The 13,364-nt window shown below is 30.1% G+C and overlaps 1 protein-coding gene across 3 annotated transcripts; it reads right to left on the reverse strand.

The window, feature by feature from the left end:
* Nucleotides 1–26: 26 nt before the first annotated feature.
* On the reverse strand, nt 27–5,719 carry LOC105634205 (protein ACCUMULATION AND REPLICATION OF CHLOROPLASTS 3, chloroplastic; the record flags this gene model as incomplete). 3 transcript variants are annotated; one of them, XM_020679317.3, is given in 11 exon segments in its annotated part: nt 27–305; nt 798–979; nt 1,214–1,324; nt 1,557–1,628; nt 1,706–1,818; nt 2,432–2,480; nt 3,733–3,867; nt 4,490–4,554; nt 4,893–4,951; nt 5,181–5,536; nt 5,619–5,717. In XM_020679317.3, coding segments are annotated over 10 exon segments (1,403 nt in total), but the record flags the coding sequence as incomplete, so codon positions are not given.
* Nucleotides 5,720–13,364: the final 7,645 nt, after the last annotated feature.

Below are 13,364 nucleotides of genomic sequence, written 5' to 3' on the forward strand. Positions count from 1 at the left end.
GCTATGGGCAGAAGAACCAACCAGACCTTGACCCATAGATATCATAGTAATTGTTGCTTGGCAGTGTATCATGTTCCTCTAGTTGTTCATCAATATCATTGGTGGTACTGTCTATAGCAACTTTACTTTCCATTGCACCAGAGTCTGGTGAATTTATTGTCTCGGGAACGTCTTCAAGTCCGTTGATTCCTTCATTTTTATCCGATTGTTTGTGGTGTCCCCTTAAAATATTAAAAAAGAACGGGAAGTGCTTGGCCAGTCTGGACAATAAGCTACTTCTCTGAGGAGTCTGCACTTTGTTGCAACTGGTATTGACATAAAAATTACATCAGAACATATTAACAAGAATCCACAACCCAGCCAAACATTTGATTCATAATCTGAAACTGAAAATTAGCACATTTTAGTCATTGGACAGCCAAACACTAGATGCAGCAAGGAAGTCCAACAATTAAATTAAAGACCATAAAAGCAAGCAATAAATAATGAACAGCAACAACTAAAATTGCAAAGACCAACCCTTCTTACATTTTTATAATTAACATAAGAACGGTCTAGAAGGAAAAATTTGTTACGATTTCTCGATGTCTAAGATATTATGAACTATTCTCATATGTCAATAAAATGTTGAGATTATATGAGGTAAATTTGTCGCCTGAACTAAGTCAACTCAAGAATGATACAATCTAAAACTTTTGGAAGACAGTATTAAGGGTATTAAAACTCTCAACATATACCAACTGCAAATTAAGAGTTCATCACTTAGCATTTGTATCTTCTAAAACAAGGATTCTTACCCTACAACAAAAACTGTTGTTACTATCATGTTGGGATCCAGGTTAGGTTCATGAATTGTAGAAATAATAATTTCCCCAGTATACTCTGCGGATTGCTGAAAAGTAAGCAAAGGAGCATTGACATCTTCATTTTCGATAAAACCCGAACTTGCAATGATGCATATGATGATGCCATTAATATTCTGTACAAGATAACAAATCAATTATATGGGCAGGCATTAGAATAGTAGCACAAATTTTCCACAAGAAAGAATGGTTATTTAGTTCTTGTAAAAATGACTTGAGATAAGAAAAATTTGAGACAGTAATTAAGATAACAAAAAGAAAGCAACTGTTTCTAGGATGCATAATATGCAATCTACTTTGATTAAATTGAAAACTGCATAATTATTCTCTGAAGTTTACTTTAATCATACCTCTAAACCAGCACCAATGAAAGGGGAGTCGTATAGAGCCTGTAAAATTGAACTTTTAATGCTGTTACCAGCTCCAAATCCAATTTTTGCTTCTTTGTAGCTTTCCAGAATCTGCATATGGTTGCATTAGCCAACAATGGTCAAGCAGCACCATAATATAAATAGGAAAAGAAACACAATAAAGTCTAGGAAAAAGAAAAGTTATATTTTCAAGTTTCTTCATGCATCCATCAGTTATATTAGAAATAAGAATGCACAATAAATGGATAAGCCTGAATCCAAAACAGCAGTAAAGATATAGAAATAATCTAAATCACTAACTTGCATTGACATCAACCCTTACTTTTATAATGTCTGAAACCTCGAGTTCTTTAACATTATTATGCAGAACACCAATTACTTTCTGGTGCATCTCCTGAAAATTTCCCAGAAATTGCCAAGTCACAGGAAGTACAACGGAAAATTTGGCAGCAAAACAGAAGATATACATACTGAGATGAGAACTGAGATGGCATTTATGGCTAACAAAACAGCAGTATTTGCAGTCTTCAAAGCCTCATCTAGAGTGACCAAATCCTTTTTGAGTAGTGTGTCAGTGTCAATATCTGCGAATTACAAGAAACAAGACAGTCCTCTTTCAGCTTATTAATTTACTAGTAGCACCATTTCCTTAAGTGATCGTATACTTTTGATATTGAGGCAAAAAAATTTAACTGAAAACAGCAATGAGCGCTGAAACAGTATTTTGCTTTTACGTTCATGTAATCAGCAGCTTGTATTTCAAGAAGTTATCACACTGAACAAAGTACATCCAGACCTCATTTGCAAATTCCTTTGATTCCTACTGTTATTAATTAAATAATCCTCAACGCATAACATGCACATTAATAATAACTCAAGTACAAGTGAAAACTGTGAGATTTAGACCTCCACTATGTAAGAGAGGAAGGAAAGTGTATCAAGTCAATAGGATGGTGCATGGACAGATACATAGAGGAAACTTTATCTTACAGCTACATTTCCTTACAAACAAACACAGTCAAAAGGTGGATACTGAAATTATATAATTCAAGTATCAATTCAAGAGCACATATAATAGAAACATAATACAGAGTATCAAAGCCCCAAAAGGCAATTATCCCCATCATCCCCAATATGAGTAAAACTCTGTTTATCACCAAAATATCTTGTTATCAAAAGATAAAACACATCACTCACCAATGCAAAAATTTGTATGCTCTTGAAGTTTTCCTACCAAATCTTCCAACTGCAAAGTGGAGCAACAAATTATAATTTAAGGCAAAAACTCAACAATGAGGCAGGGGAGAGAATACCATCTAGAAATGAATTTAAAAGTCAATTGAGCACAAACTGAAGAACAAGTGAACACCAAATAAATAACGTATCACAACTTTGACTAGCTTAAAAGTGAAGCACGATAGAAACCTATATGGACAACAACAACGACTAAGCCTTAGTCTCAAACTAGCTGGGGTCGGCTATATAAATCTTTTGTTCCAATATTCACTCTAATCAATATCAATGCAAAGCAAAGTTAGTCAAAAAAAATTTTGAAATACTTTTTGTAAAAAAGATTTTCGAAGGAGAATTTTAAAACCATTTGATACATTAATAAATAGAACAAAGTATAAAATAAACGATGATAACTAACTAAGGACTATTACATGTCTTTTATCTCCTTTCTATTCTGTTCATAGCTATATCCTCACTAATATCTAAAGATTGCCAATCCTTCATGACCGCTTCCATCCAAGATGTTCTAGGTCGACTTCTTCCCTTTTTAGCACCCTCCACTACTAAAGTATCACATTTACGAACCAGGGCATGTGGCGGTCTACATAATCCATGACCATACCATCTAAGGTGTCTTTCTCTCACATGGACACTTAAATTAAAGTAATACTTGTCATAAGGAGTGGACAGTGTTTTGTTTTAAAGTGATGATAATTACCAATGTGGGAATTTATCTCCAGACAGGATGGAATGGAGGATAAGAATTCACATCAAAAACTTGAATTGGTTTTGGTTAAGATTTAGCTTAATTGAGTTCAAAGGAACACTTAACAACATATTTTTTTTCCTTGATATTATTATGAATTTGTACTGTTAACTGGAAGTTAAATTTATAACAAACTTATGGATAATGTATTGGAACTTCATTTGCATTTATGGACCTACCTAGAATAGATCTTGTCTGAAGTTTCCTATAACTACCAACAATTGAAGTCCAGAATTATGCCCTTCGATTATTAGTTCTTGAGCATGATCCAAATCCCATCCAATAAAATATTACAACAATAATCGATCTATAAAGTGGGACACATAGTATCAACTTCAAGTTCCAAGCTGGCTCAAAACATCAACATTTGATTCTAGCATAGAAGATGAAAAAAGTAAAATAGGATGTCTTCTAGCGGATTCTTTTTATATTTTTTGTTTATTTTATTCTTTGTTATATAGAAGCAAGCCATATCAACAGTTCCCCAAGTATGCCCTACCTCATCTTGGCGCCTTTTTCCTTCAAAGCTGAAAGGTCTCAGAAAAATAGCAATGGCAAACCCATTTCTGGACTTCACTGTTTTAAGTAGATCAACTGCTGCAACATGATCCGAGCCATATCCTGCACTAGCCACCTAGCATGCCCAAAAGCAAACATGCAAAAGAGGGGAAAAAAAAAAGAAAAAGAAAAGAAAAGAAAATTCAGATCTCAATTCCATACCACCCAGATCAGAAAGTGCTGGGGAAGATTGACTAAGTTCAGATTCATATTCAGATTCAGGATATAGGTATGACATGAACACGTTATTTATCAAAGAGACAAAATCTGAGTAGCATAAAATGCAGGTACCCTAGGATTTATAAACGTTTTGGGTTCACACTTCACCTACACATGCATATAAAACATACATGCGTTACTTTTAGTGATAATACTTTAATCACACAATGACCCTAATATGTATATCAAGAGAATTACAGCATTCACAGAAAGATGGAAAAATGTTACAGTGATGCTTTACCATTAATGGATAAGCAACACTATTGTACTTATGTTAATAATATTAGAGTCCATCCATCATTTGTCTTTCAGATTTTCATTTTGTGAATCTTGATTTTTCATTACAATTGCACTTGTACAACGTTTCCTCTAAGGCTCTAACAAAAGACAGCCTAATAATTAGTCTAGGTTAATCAAAAGACAGCCTCAGAATTCATATTATTCATAATATGAGCCTGATAGGTGAGGAATGTACAAACAAGGATAATAGCCCTTGAACATGACTGCAGAAACTGAGATGGTTCCAAAATCCTTGGATTAAGATCTGCAAAAATAAACAAAGAGGCATTGAAAAATTAGGACTAGTCTATGTATTACCGTGATATGAAAAGAGTAATACAGAGACACATTTTCTTCTTTCATGATAAAAAGGAGAAGAGGAGGGAAATAGAATAGAGCGCAAGGTAGCTCCACTGGTAACACAAAAAATCCAACATAAGATGAAATACAATTTCTTCAGTGGTGAAAACATTGATTCCAAATGGACCAAGAATTAGCAAACGAAGAAAGAATCAGATAGCTCCACAAGAATACCATAGTAATAAACTACTCAAAAGAACTAAGTAGAAAGAATCATGAACTAAACACTGAGAAAACGTGAACCTTGTCCAAGAAATCTTTCTTGTAATTGAACATTCAGAGGATCTTTGACTTGAATATTCCTGCGAAAAAATTGATTTGCCCATAGCTTAATGAATAAGAGGCATTTCAAAAGAACTCTTGCACTGAAAGTAAAAACAGAATACCCTATGGACTAAAAATGAGCGAACTTGTTGGGAACTCGAAGCAATTCAAAGGCATTATATGAAGACATATTTAGTACTAACCTTCAATAAGAAATGCAAATTCATAAATTACAAACCAAAACACAGGAACCAATTGGGCATTTACCAGAATCGCAAAGACGATGTTAACTGGAAAGGCGATTCCCAGCAGAAATCAAGAACAGCATCCTTTCTGCTTCCAATACCAATCACTTCCACGAACTGAGAATTCCCCAAAAATCTCACTCCATCTCCATCTCTATCTTCTCCACCATTTTTATTTTCTAAACTCATCGAAATTCGAAGAGAGAACTTATACTTTCTACAATTGAATCTCTTACTCAACTTTACGCCGCCTCCAAAGAAGCGGCCATACAAGACGCATTGTGAAGATGGAGGACAATCAGGAACGCGAGAAACTGCTTTGAAAGTTGTGAATACAGGAACCTCCATTACAAAGGGCATCGCTGCTCAAATCTCTAGCTGTAGTAAGAGAAGTATATCGACATTAGTGATTGCACCAGTTGAGCTTTTAGTAATCGATTACTGAAGGCCAAACCAGAACCTCCTGTACTTCAATTAAGCATCATTTTTTCTTGGAGCTGGAGCTGCGCCTACCACTCAAGGCTCTTCGCGTCTGCATGGTTCTTATCGCGTAGCTAATTCAGTAATATCAAAGCCCAAACAGAGGATTAGAGGAGACAGGATGTAACGGGTCGGGTTTTAACGGGTACCTAACCCGATCTGATGAATGGATTCGGATAATGAATAAATGGATTCATGTCGTGTTTGGGTTGAAGTCAAACTTAATGGTACAGAAGCTACACATTAATCAAATTCACTGTCGATTTATTTAAGAATTTAGGCTGATAATAAGTTGGGTTACCTTTAATACAACACAGAATTCTTCACATTTCTCGATATACGTCATTTACTATCTCTGTTCTATAATATTTATCACATTTAAAAAAATAATTTTTTCAAAATACTTGTTACATCTGTGGTTTTAAAGAATAATAAATATTTTTTTTCATATTTATCCTTTCTATATATGACAGATAATTATTACTTTAATTTAATAATTTTTTTAAAGAATTAATATTAAATTAAAGATAATATAGTCAATCTAATTAATAATTTATTATAACTTAGACAAATTTTATAATTTTTTAAAGGACGTGAAATTCCGAACGAGACAAATATTATAAAACATATATAGTAATCAATTTTTATATTTTTCAATGTAGAATTATCCAAAATACTTTGATTTTTTTTGAAGGGGCAATTAGATCATTTAATAAGCATATAATGGCTTAGTATAGATCCATCAAATTGCGATCAATATATAATATAACTATATATTATAAAGAAAGAAGGAATTTTAAGTCAAATATTTGAGTTTAAATTAATTTAATTGTCTTAATTAAAAAAATATTACATTAAAAAATATAATGATTTAATTGCATAAATACACTGCAAATGTTTTAGCCATATGTTGAATAAAAAATTATACTCATTTTTTAATATTTTAAATAATTTATTTTTGAAGTTTATAATTTTAGAAGTATTTCTTGGAAAAAAAGTATTTATAAACCTATTATTTTTAACTTGCCACTTTTTATTAAAAAAAAAATCAATTGTTTGCTAAATAATTACAAGTGCCAACATTCCAATAAATGTTTTGCTAATTTTAAGAAAGAAAGAAATATCTGAAATAACATAATAAAGTATTCTTTGTATAATTATTTGGTAAGGAGACATTATATTTGGGAAATAGTTTGTACTTACATATAATATTTTGTTTTTTAGTTAGTAAAATCTCCCTGATGCTATCTTACCTTTAATGTTTACATTGTCATTAAAAGAAAATCTGAATCATTAATTTCTCAAAAAGCTACAATGTTTACATAGAAATTATGTTTTATCATGTACTATGTGGAAATCTGACAATTCATATCATTTATTATTATAAGATCTACAATGAAATGGTTGAATTATTGTAAATACTTTTATAATTATGTACATTTCCCACTCCATTTCTTTTATTTATTATTTTCAACCTTATATGCAACAAAAATTTATCTGTTTTTTCAAAAATAGACTAAGTATCGAAATTCCTCTAAGAGTTTCTTCGGTAAAATTAATTGTTTTGGTAGCATTTAGCCATTGTTGTTTTAGTAGCTTTTCATAAAACGCTAAAAGCTAAACGTTATAAAAGTTAAACGATATCTTAACCTCTCTAAAAGTTAATTCAAACGATATGTTATTGAACACTAAACGTTTTGACTGCTACTTCAAAAATTGTCTCAAATACAGCCTAAAAAAATTCATCACTTGAACTATAATAACATGGTAAATTTTTATTGTACACATGTCTCTATACTAAGACAAACGATATCCATTTAAAGCTATCTCAGAATGACAACTCTAGATTTTCAGATAAATGTAAAATAATGGTATTGTTAATATCATGAATCATGCTCCTCTTTTTATTTAGATTCGATAGGTCACCGTGAATATATTTTTTCGGTATTTGCATTACCCGATTTATTGAATAATTTCTCAATTAGATTTACTTTAGTAAAATTATACTTGTAGCAGGAAAGAGCTAATTGCAATTCCTAATGCCTAATGGGACTGATTAATTAAGATATGCGAGACGAGGAACGAACTACTTCGAACCTACGAATTTTCCTTGCTTGCCCGAAAGCATTTCTTTTCCTTCCCTTATTCAATGATAGATAAAAGATGCGGTTATAAATCAAACATTACAAGGGTAACTCCTCTCATGTCGTGATAGGCAAGTCCAGCGATTATCTAATAGAGATAGATTGTCAAATATAGTATCTAAGATTAAGAGACATGGAATAAAAGTTCCAAGGTGGAGAATTTTATATCTACTGGCTGCTTTTAGACCCCTTGTTTTCCTTTTTTATTATGCAGTAAATGAGTCTTACCACTCAGCTCTTCCATCTTGTTTTCCTTATTCCGATTAGATAGTGACCAGAATCAGGAATACTAGTAGTGAGAAACGAAAGAGGCTCTTTCTTTCATGGTAGGAGATATTTGGTTTTTTTTGAATATTCCGAAGATTCATTAACTCTGCATAGCTCGATTCATAAGAAAAAAGTGAATCTGCTTGAACAGGTATGAAGTTTCATCTCCACTTTTTAAAATTTTTTTATGTTTAATTAGTTTATTTACAAGGGTTAACCGTTTATAAGAGTTAACTTTAATTTTTAAAAGCTAGTTCAAATGTTATGTTACCGAACACCATAGAAAATAGAGTTTAGTGTTTTGACTGCTACTTAAAAAGTGATTGCCCAGCATAGCATAAAAAGCATTCATCACCTTACTATGATAAAATAGTAAATTTTTATTGTACATGTGTCGGTGCCTCTACACTCGCTATCTCAAAATGGCGACCCTAGATTGTCGGACCCTGGTTTTCAAATAAATTTAAAATAATGGTATTGTTAATATCATGAATCATGCTTTTCTTTTTTTATAGAGTCAATAGGTCACCATAAATATATATATATATATTTTTTTGGTATTTATATTACCGGATTTATTGAATAATTTCTCAATTAGATTTACTTCAATAAAATTACATGGTAGGAGATCTTTAGTTTTTGTTGACTATTCCGAAGATTCATTGACTTTTAATAGCTCGATTCAGAGGGAAAAAATAAATCTGCTTGAATAGGCATGAAGTTTCATCTCCACTTTTTTTTCGATTTTTTTATGTTTAATTAGTTTATTTACAATGGTTAGCTTTTTATAAGAGTTAATCTTAACCTCTAAAAGTTAATTCAAATGTTATGTTACTAAACATTATAAAAAAATAGTGTTTAACATTTTGACTATTACTTAGAAAGCAGTTGCCTCATCACTTACTATGATAAAACAGTAATTTTTTATCGTACACGTGTTTTTACACTCGGACAAATGATATTCATTTTTAAAGCTATTTTAAAAATGGCAATCCTAGATTTTCAGACCTAGTTTCTGATAATTTTAAAATAACGATATTGTTAATATATGAATCATGCTCCTCTTTTATATAGATTCGATAGGTGACCATAAATATATATTTTTTGGTATTTATATTACTGGATTTATTGAATAATTTCTCAATTAGATTTACTTTAGTAAAATTACATGGCAGGAGATATTCGGTTTTTGTTGATCATTCTAAAGATTCATTGACGTTAAATAGCTTGATTCAGAGGGAAAAAGTAAATCTGCTTCAACAGGTATAAAGTTCCATCTCCACTTTTTTTGAATTTTTTTTATGTTTAATTAGTTTATTTACAAGGGTCAGTTCAAACGCTATATTACCGAACATAATAAAAAATAGAGTTTAACATTTTAACTACTACTTAAAAAGCGGTTGTCGAATATAGACTAAAAAGCATTCATCACTTAAGTATGATAAAATAATAAATTTTTATTGTACACGTGTCTCTACACTCGGACAAATGATATTTATTTAAAGCTATCTCAGAATAGCGACCCTTAATTTCTAAATAAAATTAAAATAATAGTATTGTTAATTTCATGATATGCTCTCTTTTTATATACATTCAATAGGTCACCACAAATATATTTCTTACATGGTAGAAGATATTTGGTCTCTGTTGATTATTCTGAAGATTCATTGGCTTTGAATATCTCGATTCTGAGGGAAAAAGTAAATTTGCTTGAACAGGTACGAAGTTTCATTTCAATTTTTTTGAGTTTCTTCCATCTAATTAGTTTATTTATAACTCAATTGCAATTTGAAATCTCAACCATTAATTTAAGTAAAATTTATGGTGCTCGATAAGGGAAAAGTTGTTAGTCTAAGTTACGATAATTAGATTATATTCTTCTATATTGTTTTTTTTTTTTTTTTGGATACATGAGAAGTCTAATAGACTGAAATAATATTGTGAGCTACACAGCAGGAGTCAATCCTCCCTTTAAGATAACATACACCAAATTGGTGATAATTTTTGTGGTGGAGAGGACTGGAACGGGAGACCTCAAAACCTCTCACTTCTCACATTTCTACGAAAAATAGGAAGATCAATCAGACCACACCTGATTGGCTTCTATGTTGTTTTATTAATTTAGTTTTATGACAAATGAAATTGTCTACCGAATAAGAATTTGATTAATCTGGTTGTCTTGTAGTGTTAAAGTGTTAAAATGCCTTAAAAAAAATTCCGCTTTACAAGGACATTTTGAGTATTTGACTTGCATGTCTAATTAACATTTTTTCAGCCTTTTTTTTTTTTTTTGAACGAAGGTAAAGCCGAAAGAAAAAAAAAAAAAAATTTGTGTGACATATTCTTCAAAATTTTACATAGCGGCCTATTATTATTGGTTTTTTTTTATAAGGTGACCTAAAGAATAACATCTACCCTTTATATTAGGAGGGATTTGGAATGAAAATTTTCAGCTCAAATTATTGGATTTATGATATTATTTTTAAGAAATAATATTACTTAATTTCATAAAAATAGATTATACTATATGTATAATTAAATCTATAATTCATATAAAAAATAATTTCAAAATATTATCCTATTCCTATTTACCTATGTTTTTTTATATTTATTTAACGGAAACTTCAACATCAAATATTATCAAACACTAACATTAGTTCTTACATTTTATATGTTAAATTTATCCCTTCAATTTGGTTAAAAATGTGTGTGTATATATATATATATATATATATATATATATATCACATGGAATCTTTTTATCATCAATAGATATAGATTAATAGACATATTAATTAGGCTTTAGTGGCAGAGAAATAGCGGAACAAGAAGACTGAGCAAACTAAAACATATGTTGTTATTCCACGTTGGTTTGGGAGGATGTTTTTATTCAAAATATAAAATTTAGACAATTCTCCTTTTCTTGAACTAATTTTTGAAAAGTGAGTTGAACTGCGTTCATATTGTAATATGATATTATATTAAGACTTTATTATAATATAGTTGAATCTCCTCACCTTAAAAAAAAGGTCTAACACATGTCAAAAGGGTGTTAAATTTTTTTAAAACAAATTATGTTTAGGAGTACATACTTTTTTCTGATCGTCTTGAGAAGCTTTATTAGTGGATTGTTGATGGCGTTACAAGTGCAGCATATACTCTAAGTGCTGCATTTAAGGTTTTCTTGCCCTTCTTTTTATACAAAAAAAGATTCAAAAAGTTTCACATAGTATGAAAAAGGAAAGATAAGATTAATAAGTAGCAAATCGACGCACGCATATGTGTAATGATTGTGCATCATAAATTATAAGAACAGTGCAGTCAGAAAATGAGTCTTGATATTGTCAATGGGGTTTCCTTGCGGTTGCGGGCACTGAACTTTCGTTGTCCCTTCCAATCAAGCTTGTCACCTTTATTCCGAACCAATTCGCTTGTGATTTTTTTGTCCTGTACGATCTCAGTTTTTGGAGCTTATCTTCCGAGAAGTTTCTATTACTTTCATAACCTGTAAAACTTAATTGCTCCTCAATCTTTGATCTGCCAAATCCCTTGCATGCATATTTCTAAAGTCAAAAATGACAGAAAGAGTTACAAATGAATGCATATTTCTAACATTCAGATTTGGCATTGTAGGCATCCATTAGTTATTTTTTTAATAGTATAATGATCACAGTAGAAATAACCTTCCTTTCTAATTAGTTAATCATATGCTAGTTGGACTAAAAAACTAATAGCTAATCTATCATCAAGTTGTCGTTTAATAGAATTGAAAACTTCAAAAATAACAAACTTGAGTTCAAAATTTAATCTGTGGTTAGTAAAAGAAACCATTTTCAGACAAAGTCAAATTTCATAGGCCTTATTAAATCCGTAATGACCAATCAGTAGCCAATCATACAATCTAATTATCTCAATAATTTAGTTTAGCCATAGTAAAAACAAACTAGGCCTCCTTTTACAATATCTAAACAGAAAGCCCACCCTAAGCCCAAAAGGTTGGGTCGTAGAATAGCCCTCTTTCACTCTTAAAAAGTTTTCGTTTTGAAATATATTAGACTGAATTTTTTTTTTAATTTTAAATTAATTATTTATCCTTCAAATTTTAAACAAAATTACTATATATATTATATCATTACTGTTTGATAAAATTACAGGTTCGTTTTGTAATTTAGCTCCACCAAGTTATTTAGTCCTTTCTTAAAAAAATATCATTTCTGCCAAAGTACAAAATAATAACACTATATTAAATATAAATAACTAAACATTTAAATATTACAAGATGTTTAACATTAAAAAGCACTTTTTTTTATAGGAAATGATTAAATAATTTAACAATGTTAATATTAGAGACGGATAATTGATTTCGCAAATAATTAAAAAAATTATAATTTAGACTAACTAAATGATTAAATAGTTTTTTTCAAAAAAAAAAAGATTAAATAGTTTTTTTTTTTTTTCTTTCAACATTTGACTTTGAAGGCAAGTTTACTTATAATATTTACAAAGTTTAATTACGTAAGGACAGAAAAGGAAATAGGGGAGAAGTTGCTGGCAGTATCGGTAAAAGTAAAGATAGGACGCCGTTTGTTAAAAACTAAAATACAGCTGTGTCCTTATTTTATGTTCCAACAGAACCCGTTAGTCGCCGTGGCGTCAACAGACTGTTTTTGTGTTGTCACTAATAATATCCATTTGCTAGTCTTTTACAAAAATTGCTACACTCTGTCTCACTAGATATGTAAGAAATAAGAATCTATGATTTAGTTAATTGTTTTTAGATTTTGATAATACATCCTTATTTATTTAAAAATTAGAAAATAAAAATGAATGTTATAATAATAAATAATAAATAATAATTAATAATTAGAGGCAATACTTAATTCTGTTTCTTATAATCTAAGGAATTGAATGTCTAAATTCCGAGCAAGGCTGAAATTTGAACTTTAACTTTAAATTATATATTGACAAAAAATAAAATTTCTTGAGTTAAATGTATATATTTTTAAAAAATGAATTTTTTTAAGTATCGAAGAAGGTGATTTAAATTTGAATTTATTGTCAACTCATAATACACTTACCACTAAGCTATGTTTTACGATGCTTAAAAAATAGATTTTGACTCTTACTTGTGTGTTTCATATTATTTCTATTTCTGATTTTTTAATCTAAATTGATTTCTTGAAAATGGAGTTTATTCCTTATTATGAAAACTTATACTTTTCCTTTAAGGTAGCAAATAATAAGTTTACTAGTCTTTTGTTATATTTAAAAAAAAAAAACAAAAAAACAAAAAGGTGTTAAAACTTTTAAATCTC

The sequence above is a fragment of the Jatropha curcas genome, chromosome 11 (assembly GCF_041381405.1).
Source record: "Jatropha curcas cultivar XTBG-Jc1 chromosome 11, XTBG_Jcur_1.0, whole genome shotgun sequence".
NCBI classification, from domain to species: Eukaryota; Viridiplantae; Streptophyta; class Magnoliopsida; order Malpighiales; family Euphorbiaceae; genus Jatropha; species Jatropha curcas.